The sequence below is a fragment of the Haliotis cracherodii genome, unplaced genomic scaffold (genome assembly GCF_022045235.1).
Source record: "Haliotis cracherodii isolate W230 unplaced genomic scaffold, xgHalCrac1.p SCAF_11, whole genome shotgun sequence".
NCBI lineage: Eukaryota > Metazoa > Mollusca > Gastropoda > Lepetellida > Haliotidae > Haliotis > Haliotis cracherodii.
In genome coordinates, this window is record NW_027266266.1 from 20,746,404 (window position 1) to 20,769,619 (window position 23,216).

Sequence of the window (23,216 nt, forward strand, 5' to 3'; positions counted from 1 at the left end):
ATTTAAGAAATGTAGTAACAAAATTAGAGATTTGCAAAAAAGGTATGCAGCTGTGTTCATGTTAATGTAAAATATATTTTGTTTATTTCACACTTATCTTTCTTATTCATCAAAGGTTAAAGAGGTCATGCAAATAAATATTTTAAGTGTTTTTTTAATTTTCTGATTGTTTAGTTTGACAACAGCAGGTCAAATCCGTAAACCGAAAAGTGTCACCTGAGGAAGTATTTATTCTCCAAGAACATTTCTAATTCCTAGAGCCCATTTCCAGTGTCGTCCGCTGTGTTATTGCTAGAATATTGCTAAAAGCTCATTCCTAGTTGTGTTATGTTTTCCTGTCATAAACAAATACAGAAGTATATGCTCTCCCTGTAGAACGCCAGCCACAGAATTCTTCATCAGTCAATGGCAACCTGCCAAATGGTCAACCGCCTCAGCTTGAAGTGTCACCAGCCCACAGATCAGAAACTGACTCCCCAGGTGCTCACTCCCGCAGTCCCAGCAGCGCTAGCAACATCGCCGACAGCATGATCAAGTCAGGGGTTGACACCCTGTTCAATGGCTTCGTTATTGGAGTGCACAGGAAAATGGTAGGAGGGATAGAAACAATTAGTCTGTTGTATTGTTTCTGATCAAACATCTACAAATACTTGTGTGAGATTCTATATTGTGTGTGTTTTGACTCACTTGTCTGAAAGTCCAGGTTACATAAATGGATCTGGTGTTTAGGCTTGATGACATGTCATTGTATTCTAATTGTGTGGATCAATGCTCATGATGTCAGTCACTGGATTGTTGGGTCCAGTGTCAAATATTTACGGAACGCTGCCATGTAGCTGCAAAATTGCTGAGTCAGGCGTTAAACAACAAACAAAAACTTTTTAGGTGGCCCAAATGTGGGTTCCAAACTCAAAATCACCCTGATTATGATTCTTGGTTAGTCAGCACCATACCAAGGTTCACGGGTTTCAGCAAGGTGGTAAATGTCTGTCCTGCATCACTTTGGGCTTTCAACCCACATGACACACCAAAGGCTCAGACTTAAGCCATTCATTCAGTGAAGAAATATCGTCATATATCTCATATGTTACACATTGTAAGAAATGCATGAGTTTTGTAAATGTTAAAACCAAACACTGTCTCAGATATGAATTCCAATTCTAACATGCCATTTCTCTTTTTCAGATTTTAATGGATGTATATTTCTTATCATCTCAAAAAACTCGTCCAAGTTTGTTCGGGACGCCGATAATTATTCCATGTGTTGAGAAAACCACCAACCAGGATCTCTACAAGTTTGTGTGGACACAGGTCGCACGATTGGTCAGTCCGCTGCCTCCCTCAGAGGCCAAAGCAGCCAATCATGCACAAGATTGGTAGGTCACTGCTATCATGCATAATAACCATTTAAAAACTGCTATGCTTCCAGGAATATGACTGCCTCCGTGGTCTAATGGTAGAGCGTCCGCCCGGAGAGCAGAAGGTTCGGGGTTAGATCCCCAGCCGCGTCATGCCAAAAGACGTTAAAAGATGGTACTTGTTGTTACCCTGTCTGGCGCTCAGCATTAAGGGGCTAAAACAGGGACTGGTCGGCTCGGAGTCAGTATACTGTGTCTGAGTGGGGTATTCATGTTAAACTGTGGCATGGTATCTCAGTGGGCTAGCACTATAAATCGGCATCAGTCCGGACTAGTACAAGCAGCCACACACACACACACATACACGTGCATGCACGTCGTTATATATGTGCAATAATCTTGGATGCGACGTTAAACCCCATTTCACCTCACTCCGGCAAATATGCTACCTCTGTTGTATCATTACCATAGACCTCCTTTATTTTTGGCTATCATCATTCTTTAAAAATCTTTAGATTTTCAACAGAAGTCCTCTTCACTGTCAGCTATCCATAATCAGTCGTATGTATTATTGTCTTGTACTGCCCGATTATGGAAAAACCTCACATTGTTACTTTTAATTTGTGGTAGTTATTGTAAAACTGGCTATATTTGTAAATGTTATTAGCATTAAATGATTTTCTGCTTGCATTGACAGTGATGACAGCCTGTGTTATGAATACCCCTTCACACTGAAGGTCGTTCAGAAGGATGGGTTTACATGTGCCAAATGCCCATGGTATAGGTAAGTTTTCTGCATATCCCACCTGATGATGCTGGATGCTGGATGATGATGATGATGATGATCTTTCTGATCATAGGATGTTGTATGATGATGATGATGATGGTGATACTTACATTATTATATCCATACATGGTCAAAGCACCATCACAATACTGTCAGTCTACTGTTCCACATCATCAGGGGGCACAGTAGGCCCAGTCTTCTAAGGCGCCGCGATTCGCTGTGCAGAGTTGTGTCCCTTGGGCACACCAGAAACCTATGATCGTGGGTTCAAATCCTGGGTTCACCCTGATTATGTTTCTAGGTTTGTCAGCACCATATCAGTGCTTGTCGATCTCACCAAAGAGGTATACGTCTGAGACCTGCATCACTTTGGTCTTTCCTCCCACATTAAGCTGACACGCTGTGATATAACTGGAATACTGTTAAGAGTGGTGTTAAACTCAACTCACTCACTCACTCACTCACTCACTCACTCACTCACTCACTCACTCACTCACTCACTCACTCACTCCACAACATCAGTCAAAACCTTTCTCAGGTCCTGGTGAATATTTGTGACAAAAAAATTCATGTGTCCTAACAGATACTCATTAAACGGCTGAGAGTGGGATAATGTAGAATGTGCACCAGTCATGATATAGTAGTGACTGCACAACTACTATTACTTGGTAAAGGGAAGACTCACTGCATAAAGGAATCTACAATATTCCATTGTTCAGCATCTGTATGTTTGTTGTTCCAGGTTTTGCCGAGGATGCAAGGTGGATTGTAATGCTAATTTATTTAACTTTGGGGGGTCGTTCCTGGCAATAGACTGGGAGCCCACGGCGCTGCATCTCCGCTACCAGACAACTCAAGAAAGGGTGAGTCGAGGAGTGGAGGGAGTCGACATCTAGCAGAGCAGGATAGAGTGCTCCAGGACTCTCCAGTCTATCATATCTCCCTTGTATTATGTTAAATACACTGGACCCATTCATCACCAGAGCTTTGTCTTGTGTCCGGTTTGAATGACACACCAAGATGGACATCAAATCAGATTATACTGTTCTTTCAAGTGGCGTTTCCCCCAGTAAACATGACTCGAATTTGTAAGCCATCAAAATTATTACTGGAATGTCTTGTAACAGACCCGTGAAGATCCGGGGTAGAATAGGTCTTCAGCAACCCATGCTTGCCGTAAAAGGCGACTTGCTTGTCGTAAGAGGTGACTAACAGGATCGGGTGGTCAGGCTCGCTGACTTGGTTGATGCATGTCATCAATCCCAGTCGTGTGGATTGATGCTCATGATGTCAATCACGGAATTGTCTGGTCCAGACTGATTTTTGCTGGATTGCTGAGTGTGGCGTTAAACAACAAACAAACAAAACATCTTGTTGCAACAGGACTTCCTCCCCTGGTCAGTTTTCAGTATTTTTTCTGGGTAAAACTTCTTTTATTACTGTCTTCTTATCAAGATAAGAACATATGAGGCCATTGTTTTTGATGCAGATCCTTGCTAAACTCGCATTCAGAAGAGGTATTTAGATTGGTTTTGAGCGCATGAGCAAGTGAGATTCAGAAATTCTGTTAGAGATGGAGGTCACTTATGAAATGAAATGGGGCCAGGGTATATTTCAGATGCTGGAAAATTAAGGAAATTGTTTTAAAGTAGACTCCATCACACCTTAAATTCTCTGACATCCAAACAACAGGAATTTGACTTCAGATTTGAATCAGCTCAACTGAGATCGGACATCTAAACAATAATCTGTCATAGAGACATTGAAACAAATATATCCAATACAGCCCATGCAAGTCAAAATGTTTGGCACCCATACTTCCCATAAAAGGCGACTATGCTTGTCGTAAAAGGCGACTAACGGGATCGGGTGGTCAGGCTCGCTTACTTGTCATCGATCTCAATTGCGTATGCTGTCAATCACTGGATTGTCTGGTCCAGACTCGATTATTTACAGAAAGCCGTCATACAGCTGGAATATTGCTGAGTACGGCGTTAAACAACAAACAAACAAAAAAACTATAATGTTTGGCAAGTCTAGATTACTGCAGTATCGGAAAATGAAGAAAGTTTCTTGGCTTCTTTTTATAATATTTTATAAATATAATTTAACAACTGTTATTTCTGTAAAATAGTTCATTTCAGAGACTAGATGTTAGTCTATCAAAACAACAACTATTCAAGTGAACGCCCATCAAAAGATTTTGATATTCCATGTTGTCATCTCTACTTTCAGTTTTTTGAGGAGCATGCAAGTGTTGAAGAGAGTCGCAGGAAGCAGACAGAGCCAATTGACCTTGACACATGTCTGCAGGCCTTCACCAAAGAGGAGGATCTCGGGGAAGAGGAGCTGTACTACTGCTCCAAGTGCAAGAAGCACTGTCTGGCGTCCAAGAAGCTGGACATCTGGAGGCTGCCTCCCATACTGGTGGGTGGGGAGACAACCAATGACATCGGTTCACACTTTCTAGATGCTAAGGCACAGTAAATTGCTGTAGAGAGTTGCTTCCCCTAGCTTTGACAGGATCTGATGGTCATTTGTTTGCCCTAATAATGATCATTTAAATAGTTAGTTAGGATACCTGTAATTGTGTGTTGAACCAAAGTGATAAATGGCGACAATCGGAACCACTGTTAAGTTGACATTTTGTTACAGAAATACTGTCCAAAACAGCATTAAACCTAATTCACTCTCAGTCACGGAACATCACTTTTACGTTTTTGAGACTATTTTAGTGTTGTATTCAAACACTTTTCTTGACGCCTATTACGGACACTTTATGGCCATCACATTGGCTCCCAGTGAGGAGCTGGGCATGGGGGGGTGGTTAGCAGGGCATGGAGTCTCCAAACGACATTGCATTGCTTGATGACAGTGTTATCCTCTTTGATCATATGGCATCCAACCTCTGATCAGAAAGTCTGTGGTTTGACGCCTATTACGGACACTTTATGGCCATCACATTGGCTCCCAGTGAGAAGCTGGGCCTGGGGGGGGTGGTTAGCAGGGCATGGAGTCTCCAAACGACATTGCATTGCTTGATGACAGTGTTATCCACTTTGATCATATGGCATCCAACCTCTGATCAGAAAGTCTGTGGTTTGACGCCTATTACGGACACTTTATAGCCATTACATTGGCTCCCGGTGAGAGGCTGGGCATGTTCGTTTGAGAAAAAGAAGTCTTGTTACCCTACTAAGCAGCCCTGTGCATGCCTTCTGTTGGCGGGGAAGTATGCAGTAAGGTGTGGGGTCAGCTTACAGATGACATCCTTACCTTGTCACCTTACACCTTGTCACCTTACTAACAGGGTTTATCATTTTGGTCATGTGGCCAGGGCTCCAAAGGCAGATCAGAAGGTCTATGGTTCAAATCCTGTCACGAGACATTTTATGTCTGCTACAGTGGCATGGGTGGTTGGTCCCGAAGTCTTTAGGTGCTGCAATTTGCTGTGGAGGTTACCTCCCTTAGCATTGTCAGGATATGCTTGGCGTTTTCTCAATCTCAGATTTACTACAGTTATGATTTTTGGTCAGCCATGTCTTTTATGGCAAATGTCTATGACCTTTGTCTCTAAAAATGTTCTGATACTCTTTTGAGTAATGGAAATACTGTCTTAAGCAGCTTATTCACAAGTGGCAAATAAAACACTAACAGAACATATGCCTTCTGTTCATATATGCCTTTCTGTTCATATATTATTGAAGTTCTACATTTGTCTGTTTACAGATTATAAACCTGAAAAGATTCCAGTTTCTCAACGGGCGGTGGGTGAAATCTCACAAGATTGTGAAGTTCCCATCTCGGAACTTTGATCCTAGTCACTACCTAGCACCGAGAACGCCAAAGAGAGCCAACATCAAGGAGCTGGAAGAGGGGGAGAGCATCACAAAGGAAATCAGCGAGTCTAGCGGAACACAACATTCCAAAACACCTAACGGTTCCGCTGGACACACAACAGGTACACTTTCCCCGCTGTTCTCTTCACATACTCTCTGCAGCCTCTGGCCAGTGGTGTAGCTTAGTGGTTTACGCATTTGCTTGAGACACCAAAGACCCGGGTTGAATTCCCCACGTGTGTACGATGTGTGAAGCCCTTTTCTGGTGTCCTCCCACAGTGATATTGCTGGAATTTTGCTAAAAGGGGTGTGAACACGCTCGCTCGCTCGCTCACTCACTCACTCACCCACTCACTCACTCAATCACTCAATCACTCAATCACTCACTCAATCACTCACTCACTCACTCAATCACACACACACACTCTCTCACTCATTCACTCACTCACTCACTCAATCAATCGCACACACACTCTCTCACTCATTCACTCACTTAAACACACACACACACACACACAAACTCTCACTCACTCATACACCCACCCACTCACTCACACACACTATCACTCACACACTCTCTCTCACACACTCACTCACTCACACACTCTCACTCACTCACGCTCTCTCTCACTCACTCACAAACTCTCACTCACTCATTCACCCACCCACTCACTCACACACACTATCACTGACACACACTCTCTCACTCACTCACTCACACACTCACTCACACACTCTCACTCACTCACACACACTCACTCACACACTCTCTCACTCACACACTCACTCACTCACTCACTCACTCACACACTCACTCACACACTATCACTCACACACTCACTCACTCACTCACTCACTCACTCACTCACACACTCTCACTCACACACTCACTCACTCACTCACTCACACACTCTCACTCACACACACTATCACTCACACACACTATCACTCACACACTCTCACTCACTCACTCACACACTCACTCACACACTCACTCACTCACACACTCTCACACTCTCACTCACTCTCTCACTCACACTATCACTCACACTCACTCTCTCACTCACACACTCACTCACTCACTCACTCACTCACTCACACACTCTCACTCACTCACACACTCTCACTCACACACTCTCACTCACACACTCACTCACTCACACTCTCTCACTCACTCACACACTCTCACTCACTCACACTCACACACACTCTCACACAAACACACACTCACTCACTCACTCACTCACACACACACACACACTCACTCACACACTCTCACTTACTCACACACTCTCACTTACTCACTCATCCTCTTTCGGGATGGTGGTATGTTATATGTTGTTGACACTGGGTGAATATTCTATGTCATGGACACATGCCCCTGTAAGAGCTGACCAAATGGATTAGGCAGTCAGGCTTGGTGATCTGGTTGATTGTGTGTCATTGTACCCAGACAGTGTGGATTATTGCTCATAATATCAGTCACTTGATTGTCTGGTCTATACTCGATTAGTTACAGGACACCATCATATAGCTGGAGTATTGCTGAGTGCAGCCTTAGACAACGAACTGAAAATCAAGTGATGTGGTGTATGTGGTAGGGCTGATGCTATGGTATAGGTGGTATGACACTTGATGTTTGTTGTGGTCAGATTGCGGTGGTGATGCTGCTGCAGATGGGGGAGAGAAGAAGTGCACAGCTCTAGCTCGATGTGGCTCCCCAGGAACAACCACAGACTACCCAGAGGAGGACTACTCCGACGTCAAATATGATCTCTGCTCCATGTCTGTGAGTACATCTTCATTCTCTCTCAGACAAGGATGTCATATTTTGAAACTGGTTTCACTTGATATGTCAGAAAAATACAATTTCTGCAACTTGGTGAAAAAGAAATATTATAGATAGAATTTTGTGCACTGATTATGATTCTTTTTTCGGATACAGAAATCAAATATGCTTGTGTAAATGTTTCACTCACTTGAACCGAGAATTGTGAAGCATTATGATTGGCTGATCAGATGGTTCATGTGATCTCACTCCTATGGAGGTGTCCTCAAGTCACCACACACGGAGAGGTATTATGTACAAGGTCTGATACTATGAGATTGGGTCCTAGCTGCAATACTGCTCAGAGCAGTGTGACAGCCTCCGTGGTCTAATGGTAGAGCGTCCGCCCGGAGAGCAGATTGTTTCTTCACTAGAGGTAGTAAGATATGGTCATAACAATTGGACACCGCCTCTGTGGTCTAGTGGTAGAGCGTCTGCCCGGAGAGCAGAAGGTCCGGGGTTCGATCCCTGGCTGTTTCATACCAAAAGACATTAAAAGATGGTATTTGTTGTTACCCTGTCTGGCACTCGGCATAAAAGGGGTTATTCAAGGACTGGTTGGCTCAGAGTCAGTAAACTGCGTCTGAGTGGGTTATTCGTGTTAATCTCAGTGAGCTAGCACTTTAAATAGGCATTTGTCTGGACTAGTACAAGCAGCCACACACGTACATGCACATTGCTATATTCATGAATGCAATAATCTTGGATGTGACGTTAAACCCAATTTCACCTCACCTCAGAGCAGTGTAGACTCTCCTTCACATGTATGGCTAGACAGGCAGATGGAGTACAGGAGACGCTGTGTGTTTGTTTCAGTGTCACACGGGGATCTTGGGTGGAGGGCATTATGTAGCGTACGCCAAGAACCCCAACAATCGGTGGTACTGCTACAATGACAGTAGTTGTAAGGTGAGTACTTTAGAAGGGCAGTCTGTGCCAGGATCTTTTGACACTTCTAGCCCGAACTTGGCACCTTTTTCAGTAGAATTTAGTGTTTTTATGTGTACTATCATAAGCTGAGCTTACTAGGCCAGACAGAATTTTACTTGACTCGGGCTTTGGACTAGAGGCTTATGGTAAGTCTCTACATGAGGTATCAGGACGTCTGCTCCATGAAACAATCCCCCTAAAAAACTGCACTCCAATAACGTAACATAGGCCAAGCATTTTAGGAAACATTTTTTCCTGCCATCGTCTTCTGACTTGTGCCTTTTTATGTTTTCAATCTTTTAGCGTGTGAATTGTCTGCTTTTCTCGGAAGACTAAGACCTCTGTATTAGAGTCCTTGATTTCTTAACAATGTGTAACAACCAACTATATTTGAGCATGTGATGTGTTTTGTGAAAAAACAAAAGGTAAATTTTGGATTAAAATAAATCCACTTGTAGAGTGTGTAGGGTCAGTGGAATCTGTGATCCAATAAATACAAGTGAACATTTGGTGTCTCCTTAGGCATGTGTAATTGTTGCCCCTGTTTGGTCAGCAGTGAATGGGTACCTGGTAGGATGAGAGTGATTTGAAAACAGATCTTTGCCAAATGGGTAACTGCCCAGGGAGCTGAGAATGCCAACTGTACTGTGTAATAGTATTTTTTTATTGTTTTGTTTTTTATGGAGATTTAACACTAGAACTGTTGTTCAATTTTTTTTTTTTTGATTTTGTTTTCAGGAAATCCCCGAAGCCCAGCTTGACACGAACTCTGCATATATTCTATTCTATGAACGGAGGCAACTCAACCCAAGCAAGTTCATGCCAGATGTGACAGGGAAAGAACCAGATATGTCCGAAATTGATGACGAATGCGAGTCCGATCTCAAGAAAATGTGTGTCATACAGTGATGACAATGTGTGTCACAGTGTTGACAACATGTATGTCGTGGTGATGACAAAATGTGATATGTTGTGGGGGGGGGATTGTTATCATGACGTCATGTTGCACATTTTTGTGGAATAGGCAAGGCTTGAGTTGAACGCAGTTGATTGTTTACACTGTTATGTAGTATTTGAAGTGAAAGAGAGAAGACACAGTTGCTGTAGAAGGTACCGAATACTGACAGCAATGGGACGACTAGGCTAGGTTGCAGATTGAGACAATCCAAGATTCCAAAGTCTGAGACCGAATATTTACCATATGGGTGGAGAGATGTGACGTTGAAAAGAGTTGACAGAAAAAAACACAAGAGCACATTATTGAAAATGTTGTACTTAGAAATGTACGCATTTATATGTACACACAGATGCCAATTGGTGATTGTTAAGGCATGTTTCAGCCAATCTCATAATCAGATATGTTACCCCACGCGATGCTTCTCTGCATTAAGATCTGAAGGCTGCATTTGGTGAACTCAGAATATTAACAATACAGACTTGGTGAAAATTAAACAAAAATAAATATGATTGCTGCAAAAGTTGATTGATTAACCTAAATTTGAAATGGTATTGGATTGATGCCTTGTTATGATTACCAAATAAACATAAATGAAAAATTTAAATGACTCAATAAAAATAATATCAGCACAACTTCAAATATGCTGGCCAATTATGTAAGACATGTGAGAAAGAGAGCACTAGCTACCAAATCACCTTAAAATCAGATCTTTCACTCTGATGCGATACCTCTCTGCATGAAGATCTGACAATCTAATCTAAAAGGTTCCTAAATCCTCAGTACATGTGAGCAAAGTAGACCAGCATATCTCGGTTCTCTCCAAAAAATGAACTTAAATGGACTGTTCCAAATGTAAATAGAAAAGGCTACACCATAATTTCTGAGCCCCAAAATGAGTACCTTTGAAGAAATACTTGTGTTCTGTGTTGCTTCTCTTTTGTTAATATTGAAATTACCAAATCAAGATAGTAAAGAAATTAAGGCGAATCATTTCAGAAAGCTGACATCTGATTGACTCAAGAATCCACAAATCTTTCATCTACATTGTGAAGTCAAAGTTCACTCAGGATTCACCTGACACAGCCTTCTATTGAGGTTGTGTGATCTTCAGACAGTAATATCGTGTCGGAGTAAAAGATCTGATTTCATTGAGATTGCTAGGAACCAAAGTAGAGACCCAAGAACAGAGTAACTTGAAAGCCGATTGATAAGTTTAGTCAGATACTGGACCAGGAATATATTTGACAGCTGACAAGTCAAGATGACAAATGAAGATTGCCTCTTAGACATAACAAACTGCATTATCAGGAGTTAGGTTGCCATGGTTACTGGATGTTTTATAGAGAAGCTTGATGTACAAGACGAAATGTGCAAGACCAGCTGTTTGTATCATGTGGAATTAACAGCTGTTGATGATTACACTAATGCATGGGCATGATGTAGATCGTGATTATTATTGTTATTCATGATAATCACAAGGATGACAAATGAAACTACAAATCATTGTCCTAGTTATTTCGTAGTATTTGTAGGAGCACGGAGATTCTATGTGATCCACTGAATGGTTTGCTACGACAAAACTAGCTTGATTTCATTCATTTCCAGTGTTATGTTGACAGTGTTTGCCCTGTAGAGATGAGATATGCCTGACAAGCACATTCCTCAGTCACTGAAAGGCCTTCGTTTGTAATGATGATGTAACTTCACAAGATGTGTGTTCATAGGTTAAGATTGGTTGGGTCAAACAGACATTCACAGCGCCCATCTGATGAAATAATCCTAAGGCTTTTTATCTTCTTTGGTGTACAAATTCCCTGACATTAAAAATTAAGAATGTGGAAAAAAAATAGTTGAATATTAAGAATGTGGAAAAAAAAATAGTTGAATTTTTGGGTACTGCAACAGACTGTCAGAAAAAATATGACCAATATTTTCCCTGCCTTAAACAGTTTTTGTTCTCGTTAAAACACTTTTCATATGTAACATTCTTGTCACTTTTTTAGAAAATAAGAAATGAAAAATAGAGAATTTGAAATTGTATTATATTCATATCCCACCGACGGTATTTTTTACAAATTTTAAAACTCAATAACAGGTGTAATTTTTTTTTTTTTTTTTTTTTTTCGACCACTGACCTAAGGTTTCACTAAAGAAAATTTGTAGGTCATTTAAAAAAATAGATGGCCTATAAATGGTAGTTCATGGTATTGTGCAAAAAGTTAAATTACAAGCATTGATTTAGATTTTAAGTGATTATGAATGAAGATTTAATGGAGAAGTCAATTTTGATAATTTCAAACAATTCGTTTCATATTCTGTTCTCTGTCTCAATGCCAGTGTAGCCTGCAAGGGAAAAAAAGCTCTTGTTATTTATTGTGATTGGTTAAACAAATCAGTGCTTTAACAGATGTTGCCATGGTTACCTTGAAGTTGGTGTTTCTTAAAGACTGGCAGATATTCAAGATTCAATATTTCTTCTCTCGAGAGGACGAGAATCTTGGCGTTTTGAAATGAATATTATTTTGTAGACTATAACCAGCATGTGTATATAGTCAATCTATCGTTTGTGATGGCTATTGTTACTATGGTTAATCATGTCAAATGTCCGCAGGAGGTATACATATTTGGGGAGTTTGGAATAATGAGATGCTACGTGTCTAACAAAAAATATTTTAAAAAATTCTACTCATGTCATTCCTGGTGATTGAGTTTAGCTGTTATTTCAATACTAAGAGGGGTATCATGGTGGTCAAACAAACTGCTCGTCGTGGGTACAGTGAGTGATGCTAATTCCTCATGTCCTCTGGGGGCGGTCGGGTAGCCTAGTGGTTAAAGCGTTCGCTCGTCAAACCGAAGACCCGGGTTCAATTCCCAACATGGGTACAATGTGTGAAGCCCATTTCTGGTGCCCCCCGCCGTGATATTGCTGGAATATTGCTAAAAGCGGCGTAATACCATACGCTCTGACTTAATTGTAATATTTTCATACCTTAATGATTGAGCTTCTTGTATCAACCATCCTATGGAGATATTTTCAGGTTCTCATGCCATCTAATTAGCAACTGTGCTCTGCAACTAAAAGTATTACTTTAAGCATAATATGTTGTTAAATGGAAAATTTACTAAATACACAAGTGGAAGACGAGTGTTGTCAGAATTTGATGCCAACAATTTGAGGCGATTGTAAATTTGCAGTATTTATTTTTTAAAGTTTATTGTCATTCAAAACTTAGAACTTTTTTTTATGTTTAAGAACAAATTAATCATTTAATTTGTTGTGAATAAAATTCTTAAGTTGTGCCTGTTTATGTCATGATAGAAAATCAAATTTATTTTATATATTCATGATATAGAGCATAACTTACATGAAATGAGATGGATGGCGTTCTTCATTTGTTCAAGTTAATATACTACTAAAAGAAAGTTAAGCACCACCTGATTCTTTTATATTACTATAGTTAATCTGTCATACCAAAGTAGTATGAAAGAATCCTTAACTTTTTTTCAGTAGTATACATTCTGTTATTTCAATTTGAACTTCGGATGCGACAGCTTGCTTCAAATATATATTTGAGGCTGGCGTTTCTTTTTACATGGTCTGAAACCAAAGGGGTCACGGCGTTGTTTATTGTTATTGTGCTGTTAAAAAACCATTGTAAATTTCACTACTGTACATTTTTTACATCATATAGATCAATCATGTTTGAACAAATGAGCTCCAACACATCTCACACAAGGAGTATATTACTCGAGTGTACATAGCCAAGAATTGTAATCAGTTTGACAACTTACTAATCTATTTCACCTGTTGATTGACAGGTGAAATCCATACCACTGCTGTTGATGTCTTGTTGTGTTTGACCGTGACCAGGTGTATGTTTCAGTATAGTCTGGTGTATTATAACAATGAGTTTTCATGTGGAAATTGTCCCTCTTCATTCTCTGGCAAGAAGTACATTGTGTGTATATATTTCAGCGCCATCAAGTGTACTTAACAGGTAGAGACTTTGTTTTAGCATGTGTTTTGTTTTGTGTTATGTTATGGCTGTGCTATATCTGATTTTACCAATTACTCTGATGTGATTTTTTCTTCTTTTATGATCAGTGTGTCGGTCAAGCCTATAATTTTATTGTACGAGGTGTAAGAATGGTTTGTGTGGTGTGAAATTGTTTTAATAACAATGAATTATGAAAAGAAGTGTCAGCTGTTTTAATGTTTGAAATATATTGATGTAGATTTCAAGGTATTTTTGAGAGGCAGGGGCAGTTTTGCTGGAAACATGGTGACATCTCACAGCATAGAATCAAGTGCTATAAAGAGTTAATTGTGTTGGCATTATCTGTCATACAGACAAAATATCCAAACATATCCCATGCAAGTCTATAATAGTTTGACAAGTCTAGATTTCTTCAGTTTGAAAATGAGATATCCTCTAAGCATCTCTCTATGATTAACTTGAACCCCACTATTCTGGATGATAGTGTTGCAAATCCGGATTAACAAATGTCACGCTAAGGAATCATAGGTAAAAGATAAAGTACCTTGTATGCATATACTTCTCAAAAGAAGTTAAGGACCACCTGATGCTTTCATAGTAATATAAAAACAGGTTGACCTTAACTGTTGAGTAGTACATATTAGCAAGTCCGACAGTAATTGACGTTAAAGGGTCTGAACCAAGTTTCACGGTATTTTAAGACAAAATAACTACCATATTCGACGTAATAAGCACCCCACTCTAATAAGCCCCCACGGCGATATTTGCTGATATATTGGCTAGTGAACAATCCCAATTAGCACCCCTTCCGATTGATCAATGTACACAAGACTTATTTATTCGCATATAATACACACTCGTGTGTTATTTGCACCCTTAATTGTGGGCAATTAAATTCTGGAAAAATATATCTGTCGTACATAAACATTTCAGGCTGTCACTATAAACCATGAAATTTATCTTTCAACTCTGTTTTTTTTCACCAACATGTTATTCTAATAAGAGCCCCCTATTTCTAATTTTGAGAGCGCCCTGGGCCCTTATTACGTCGAATACAGTATTTATTATTTTATTTTTTTCATCTCAGAAACTAAATGTTAGTGTATTCTTTCTATATGTTTCTCTGATGAAGGACTATTAAGCCTTCAAATGTTAACAGTTCTGTGTAGATTTAATATGGAATGAAACCTGACTTACTCTTTTAAAGGGAAATAATGTTTAAGACGATGAAACATTAGGGCTGTGTCAGAATTATGCTGCTCTTTGATCTACATCAACACTGCGCGGAGGCACGGGTGGCCCAGTCATCTAAGGCGCCGCGATTCTCTGTGCAGAGTTGCGTCCCTTGGGCACACCAGAAACCTGTGATTGTGGATTTGAATCCAGGTTCGCCACAATTATGTTTCTAGGTTTGTCAGAACCATACCCGTGCTCATTGGTTTCACCGAAGTGGTAATTGTCTGAGACCTGCATCACTTCGTGCTTTCCTCCCACATTAAGCTGACGTGCCGTGATATAACTGGAATACTGTTAAAAGCAGCGTTAAACCCAACTCACTCACTCACAATTTGAAAGGGGAATCTCACCCGTGTTGCTATCCTCTACCAGGAAACTGATGCAGATATTCAACTTTAGGCTGATTGCGTGTATGACATAAGATAAGACATTTCGAGATTGAATGATTGGTACAACTGAAATGCCCTGGTGGCAATCTTGAACTTTTAGTGTTTATTTTGTGTTTCAAGGATCTGTGGTTTGGTCAGAGACTGCTATTATTAAGAACAGTTGACTGGGCACAGTAGGGTGTGGAATGAAGTGAGAGACACCCCTTTGAGCATGAGTTCAGTAAGGTCAAAGGTGTCTGCTTATTTTGGGAGAGGAGCCATACAGGGATGCAGATTGTAGATGTTAATTTTTTTGGTAAAACCTTTGAGCATGGCTTGGTGCTGACAGACCATCAATCTCAGGTTGGGTCTGGGACTCAGATCCTTGGCTGCTTAAGGGAGGTAACTCCGAACATCAAGCTACTTTAGAACACTGGGCCCTTAATAAATTACTGATTGTTTTCGGTCTATGTTTGTTTCATTGAAAAGTTAGATGGGTCTAAAGAATGTGTGAATTAGAAGAAAAAAACATTGGCATGGTTAAGTGATTGCAAAAACCTATTTATGCTTATGGAGGTATAGATGGGGTAAAACTGTGCACCTTTTTTGGCATTTATACTTCCAGAAACACAACAAATATATTGAAGTCAATTCTTATGTATAAATAAATAAGTCAACAATAATAACTTCACAGACTGTTTATTTCATCAGTAACACACAAAAACTGTAGACGATACGATTTGGTTTGTTTGTTTGTTGTTTAACACCACACTCAGCAATATTCCAGCTATATGACGGCGGTCTGTAAATAATCGAGTTTGGACCAGACAATCAAGTGATTGACATCCTGAGCATCGATCCACACAACTGGGATCAATGGCATGCATTAACAAAGTCAACGAGTCTGACCACCCGAACTCCTTAGTCGCCTCTTACGACAAGTATAGTCGCCTCTTACGACAAGCAGAGTTGCCTTTTACGGCAAGCATAGTCGCCTTTTACGGCAAGCAGTCGCCTTTTACGGCAAGCATGGTCGCCTCTTATGACAAGCAGAGTCGCCTTTTACGGCAAGCAGAGTCGCCTTTTACGGCAAGCATGGTCGCCTTTTACGGCAAGCATGGGTTGCTGAAGACCTTTTCTTCCCCGGATCTTCACGGATCCGAAATCAGTGACATAGTTTCATGCAATAAAAGAACACAAGCCCCATACAGTCTGTTATCAGTTACTCTGGAAACAATAGCCCTGGTGGTCTTCAAACAGCAAAGTTAATATACGGAATTCCTTTACGGATTAACCATGTGGCAATCGATAATCAGTTTGAATGTCCACATTGATTGATTACCCAATTATTCTAGGAGTCAATCTACTAGATATTGTTAAGAGTTGTCTCCCATGGTTTCAGTGTTTATATCGGTACTGACTGGTGAATGTGTATATCTGAACCTGGCACAACCAGGTCAATAGCTGGATGTCTACATGTATGTATGAATGTCTACTTTCTCAGGAAGATAACCCACCTGTGTGTAACTGTGTTGAACCTGTTAGAATATACTTAGTCTTCTGCTTGCAAGGTTTTGCTGTTGCTAATTTTATTGACAATAGTTTGAACACCCCCAGCGTATTCTGATACATTGATATTTAGGAGAAGAAAAATCTGGTTCAAAATTTGAATATTTAATGTCCAGATATTATTTTCCAATGTGTTGTACCTGTAGGTTTATGTGATGCTAAAATGCCAAATGGAATCCTGTGGATGACGATGGTGATTCTAGTCAGTGTGGCTAACGGAAATAATGAACACCACATAGTGTTTTTTTAATGTTTAAATCTAATCCATGTATATTTTGAATATACCAACTGTTATTAGTAGCTGTAGCATAGTATAGAAAATGTTGTCTTAGCAGGAATATTAATCCATTATGAAATACAATATTGGATATTGTCTGAAATTATTTTGTTAATGAAAAGTATGATCAAAATTGAGTTTTGTTGACAGTGCCAGTGAGTGATGTTTCATCGTTACTGAACCAGTTACAATTTGTGCTGTCATATATATGCACCCTTTCATTGTGTGGAACTATTTCTAAATGGTCATTTACCTTCGAAACAGTGGAACTTTATCATTGTTAATATTTGGTGTGTTTTGTAATCAAAATACTGTGGTTGTTGGTGTGGACTTTCAGAAGGGATAATAACTATGTATTGATAATTTGAAAAAAAGAATCCAGAATATTTTTTTCCATTCATGCATCGTCAATAGTTATTTTAGGTATGTAGAGCAAATGTATTTTTTCTCAAAATTTTGCATGTTAATCAAGTGTATAGATCTAGTTGGTCAATAAAGGAAACCGGTTGAATTTAATCATGATATCAGAAATCCAATAATCTTCTTAAATTGTTAATTTTCATATTAATAAGTGTTAAAATATGTTAATCTATAAATATCTTGTCTTGAAGTCACAGTTATAAACCATGTGTACAGAAATGTTGTTACTTAAAAATGCATAAATTAGAGGATTGTTTTATTTTGATAATTGTGTTGGAGAGAAATTTATTTGATAGTCAACTTACGTGTCCATTTTATTATGTTACAAATTGTAAATGGCAGATAGATATGGTTGACATAGAGTTGTAAAGCCTTTTTTTGAAGTATAATTGTAGATATTGTTATTTGTTAAGAAGAGTAATTTTATTTATCATTAGAACTTTCTTGGTGTGCTTTTACAAGCCTCAAGCATTGCATTGTCATTGAATGAATAGTCTTCTATTTTGCAGAAGTATCGTCTGTTTGGAATAGACAAAGCGGCTATTTTGATATTTCTGTTGTAAGCCTTCAGGCAAAGCAATGGTATTTTTTAACTATTTTATTATCATTTCATCCTGAAGAACACAATTAGACATGTAGAAGGATGTGTTAGGAAAGAAGCATCACCCAACCAAGGTTTCAGGGAATTAGTTGGTTAAAATGGCTACTGTGTATGGAAATACCTTTACATACTGGACACCCTTTCATAAAGCACTAAGACCCTTTCATAAAGCACTAAGACCCTTTCATAAAGCACTAAGACCCTTTCATAAAGCACTAAGACCCTTTCATAAAGCACTAAGACATGTCAAATGTTATGGTTATTAATTTAGTCATGGTAAGTAATAGAGTCGTAATTTCAAAACTTTAACATTAACTTACAATAATCGTATCACTAAGATTGCTTTTGTATATGCTCTTAGGGACCACTTTAAGTTTGGGAGTTTGTCTTAGCGTTAAGATATCTTGAAGTTAAGATTATTTGTTTGACGGAACCAAGGGTTTATTTCTCAAAGTAATCTTAGTGCTAGACTGGCAAGTCTATGTTGAAGTATAGGAATGATACTTCTAGAGCCGAGATATCTTTGTGTAATGGGGTCCTACTATTCCCACTTTAACAGCCACTGATCGGCTCCAGGTCATGTGGAACCATCCTCGTGTATCCAGGGTATTATATTTCCATTATGTTACAATAAATGCCTTCGACCCATTCGTCACATTACCTTTATCATCAGCATCTCCATTTCTCCAATCCTTAAGCACAGAATTTCTCTCTCTCGTGGTAGTAATTTGATTGGACAGCTATTTTTAGCGCAGTACCATTAAAATCGGGCTCAAAACCAGATTATGGTTGCAAATGGGTTCAAGGTGTGTATCAGGATAGAATGGAGATAATACCTGGATAATCGAGGAGGCCACGACAAACCCCATTACATGGGAGAGTAAGTGGTGGTGCAGTATCGGCTGGTTATTGAAAGTGGACAGGGAATATACACATTAATGTCAGTCTCCACAGCAGTATTCACCTCCCAGGCCTTCACTCAAAATATGTTATGCAATGCAACCAAGCTATGAAATTGGTTGAGCGGTTACAGAGTTGTAATCATTTAATGGCCGGGGTGAAAAATGAACAGAAACAAATGCTCTTTTTTTCCTTTTTTTTATGTGTCCCAGACTTGCAGGCATTTTATTGAAATGTAACATAGGGTTGAGTTTAACTATACTACTCAACATTTGATAAGGACCAAGTAGTCAACTTTAGTCAAGGTCCTTGGCAAATGTTGTCTAGTATATTTCAGGTCAGTCAGTTTTCTATCAGTTGTGTACACATCATGGATCATATCCAAAAGTCAAGTAAAATTATCCCTAATTCAATATCATTCTAACAGATGAGGAAAGTGTTGAATGAACCGATTCACAACGGCTTAGGTCCAGCCTAGCCATCCCGAGTTGATCCCCAAGGTCAAACTGGTATGTTAAAATGATAAGTTTATGGTTGCAATCTGTTCTATCTCAAATGCAGTGTACATTGCCTGAGGTTTCTTAAACTGTTACACATTGTAGTCAATCTGAACTGTTTGTGATACTTAGTAGACACTTGACTTGTTGATATCCACTCAAACCATGTCACATTGTATATTGCCTCTCAGCTGTAGCTTGTCGATTGCATGTGGATTTCAGGCAGTGTATACGACTCGTATCTCTGTGATTGTATATTTATTCCATTGCCATTGTATCTGTAAAGTTATAACCAGCGCATAAGTTATGTAGACGATCTGGCCCAGTCGGTATATACACTTCTGTACGGATTTCTTTGAATACTTTTGTACCAGACATGCCCTGTGCTCCATTTCTGTGTAACACAAGAGGACTAGATGTCTGGGTGTTCGCGACATTACACCCGGCCTGGTGACCAGCGGTGGCACGGTCTGTACAGTATGGATGGAAGGATCCTGTGTACATTGACTACTTCTGCCAAACAGATATATTCATAGCCTCACTGTGATTTTTACTTGAATAAATCAGAACAAGATGGTACGTGTGGAGTTTGTCTTCTCTTATCAGACGGGGCAGGGGTTGATCCATAGGGATCACGGTTGACGGGCTTTATGTACAGCATGGGGAGGGGTTGATCCATAGGGATCACGGTTGACGGGGTTTATGTACAGCATGGGGAGGCATTGATCCATAGGCATCATGGTTGACGGGCTTCATGTACAGCATGGGGAGGGGTTGATCCATAGGGATCACGGTTGACGGGGTTTATGTACAGCATGGGGAGGGGTTGATCCATAGGGATCACGGTTGACGGGCTTTATGTACAGCATGGGGCAGGGGTTGATCCAGAGGGGGTCATGGTTGACAGGGGTTTTATTACAGCATGGGGCAGGGGTTGATCCAGAGGGGGTCATGGTTGACAGGGGTTTTATTACAGCATGGGGCCAGGGTAGATCGAGGGGGTCATGGTTGACAGGGGTTTTAGTACAGCATGGGGCAAGGGTAGATCCAGGGGGTCATGGTTGACAGGGGTTTTAGTACAGCATGGGGCAAGGGTAGATCCAGGGGGTCATGGTTGACAGGGGTTTTATTACAGCATGGGGCAGGGGTAGATCCAGGGGGTCATGGTTGACATGACGTATCCGTTTTAAATCATTCAAACAAAAAGAAAAGCGCAGCATTGAAAAAAAAGAAATTCAGTATACAGGTCATATAATTATAACTTGTGGTGTCCAGTATTAGTGAAAGTATTATTTCGCCTTGAGAATTGTTTTTTTAATGCATCCGCATATGCTGCAGTGAGTGAGTGAGTGAGTTGGGTTTAACGCCGCTTTTAACAGTATTCCAGTTCTATCACGGCTTGTCAGCTTAATGTAGGAGGAAAGCCCAAAGTGATGCAGGTCTCAGACGTTTACCACTTCGGTGAAACCCACGAGCACGGGTATGGTGCTGACAAACCTAGAAGCATAATTGGGGCGAACCGGGATTTGAACCCATAGTCATAGGTTTCTGGCGTACGCAAGTCTGCACAGCGAATCGCGGCGCCTTAGACAACTGCATATGCTGCAGTAATACATGAAGAGTGATGAGTAGTAATGTGCGATATAGGCGTTTACACAAACATCATCCTGTGCTGCCATACATATATTTAATTGACTTCTTTAAAAAAATGTCATCTTCCAGAGGCAAAGGAGTTACTTCAATGACCATCAAAGTCCAGTTTCCACCCTGACTGAACTAGACTGGAATTTCTGGGTTCAATCGCAGCGCCACCTGTGGCTATTACGAGTTATGTCGCTTCTATGTCCCTCATAATGAGCAGTCAAATTCCACCTCTCTATCACCTGCATTTGCTTCAAACAAAATGGCGGCGCCCAGTCAAGATGATCTGATCAATAATCAAAATGTGTGTTGTGATAAAACGGGTCAAATCAAGCGAACTTCATTAAAACCATTAAAAGATTTGGAAAAGATGTGTCAACTCCCTTTTGGTGGTACACATGCTTTGCAAATGCTGCAAGCCAGCGAAATCTACAAGGCCTTTTTATGAACGATTTCTTTCCACGAGTTTGATTGAACTATGCAAAGACTCGTTAGTCCAGCCAAAATATACTCCATAACTTCAGCCTAGTTCTAACTCCCTTGCCTCGGGAAGATGACAAATGATAACTGGGACTAGCGCGATGACCAAAACACCACACCATGAAATAGAGACTCGCATTGGCGATAAGTGTTGGCTCAAACGTGGAGTAGAACCCCTAAATACTACTCATCAAATGAGGCCTGTAAACAGGCAACACAAATTTCTGTTGTCAGCTGGATGTCATGACAACCGAACAACGGAACATGATTCTAGGTTTTCGGCACTCGGCAATTATCTAAATAATCAAGTCACAATTTATATGACAAAACATAATCGGGGCGAACCGGTATTCGAACCCACAATCATAAGTTTCTGGCGTGCCAAAGGGACGCAACTCTGAACAGCAAATCGCGGCGCCTTAGACGACTGGGCCACCCGTGCCCCTACTGCTTCAGAGGTTCAGATCAATTTGTTAGAAATGGAAGCAAATGCTATCTGAAGTTTACTGAGGGAATATGTGAAATTCTGGGCAACCTCATTGATAACATCTTTGTCATATTTGGAGGAAGACGTAGTATTGCATCCCCATGGGCCCCAACTGTGATCCCCTTGTCGGTTTCCTTATGCATATGGACCCTTGAAGATCCGGGGTGGAATAGGTCTTCAGCAACCCATGCTTGCCGTAAAAGGCGACTATGGTGGGTGGTCAGGCTCGCTGTCTTGGTTGAAGCATGTCATCGATCCCAATTCCGTGGATAGGGGTTCATGATATCAATCGCTGGATTGTCTGGTCCAGACTCGATTATTTACAGAACACCGTCATATAGCTGGGATATTGCCGAGAGCGGCGTAAAACAACAAACAAACCAAAAATTAGGCATATGGGTGAGAATTTCTGCTCAAAACAAGTTTAACTCAAGTTTCAGGTATATCGGTTATGCGATAACGATCAAATAGTCAATTCCCTTCAACCGATTTACCACCCGAACTAGATATAAGGAAACAAGCAAGTCCGTCTCAGGCGTTTTATATTTATATCTATGCATGACGATTCAGAATGACTCCACAAGACTGACAAGCGGGATGGCTTCAGCTGTTCTTTTATGTCGAGCAATATAACAGCAGCTCCAGCCCTCCACATTTTACAATCAAACATCTTTCTACCAACATATCTAATAGCGTCATACGATTCTTGCTCAAAAGTTGTTTTAGCAAGGTTACACCATTCAAGGCTTCAGTGAAGCTTTCAATATGGTTGACATCGCAATTTGACGCATCGCTGACAAAAATGGTCCGATTCAATTCCCTATTTTCACCTGTACCATATATTTCTGTTTTGTTTTGTTTTCCCAGTGGAACAATTGGCTTGTCTTTGCATGCGTTTGTGATGGGTGGGGCAGGATACGCTCACCTTTTCGCAAACATCACTATTTGACAGTGATGGATAAACATGCTCACGACAGACGGAATTGTACTACCGACTACTTTTGACAGATTTCCTATGAATAAAGTGTTTGTAGCTTTTATT

At 40.2% G+C, this 23,216-nt stretch overlaps 1 protein-coding gene across 2 annotated transcripts in view; it reads left to right on the forward strand.

Annotated features, from left to right (window-relative positions):
• LOC139456316 (ubiquitin carboxyl-terminal hydrolase 32-like) overlaps positions 1–20,134 on the forward strand; it is an 85,918-nt gene extending 65,784 nt beyond the window's left edge. For both annotated transcript variants that reach the window (XM_071237948.1, XM_071237949.1), the window contains 9 exons: positions 376–590; positions 1,186–1,376; positions 2,056–2,142; positions 2,888–3,008; positions 4,381–4,572; positions 5,875–6,106; positions 7,637–7,773; positions 8,629–8,721; positions 9,481–20,134. In XM_071237948.1, coding sequence (XP_071094049.1) covers positions 376–590; positions 1,186–1,376; positions 2,056–2,142; positions 2,888–3,008; positions 4,381–4,572; positions 5,875–6,106; positions 7,637–7,773; positions 8,629–8,721; positions 9,481–9,651 — 1,439 coding nt within the window. In that variant the 3' untranslated portion in view covers positions 9,652–20,134. The remainder of the gene's footprint in view (positions 1–375; positions 591–1,185; positions 1,377–2,055; positions 2,143–2,887; positions 3,009–4,380; positions 4,573–5,874; positions 6,107–7,636; positions 7,774–8,628; positions 8,722–9,480) is intronic.
• The last annotated feature ends 3,082 nt before the right edge of the window (positions 20,135–23,216 follow it).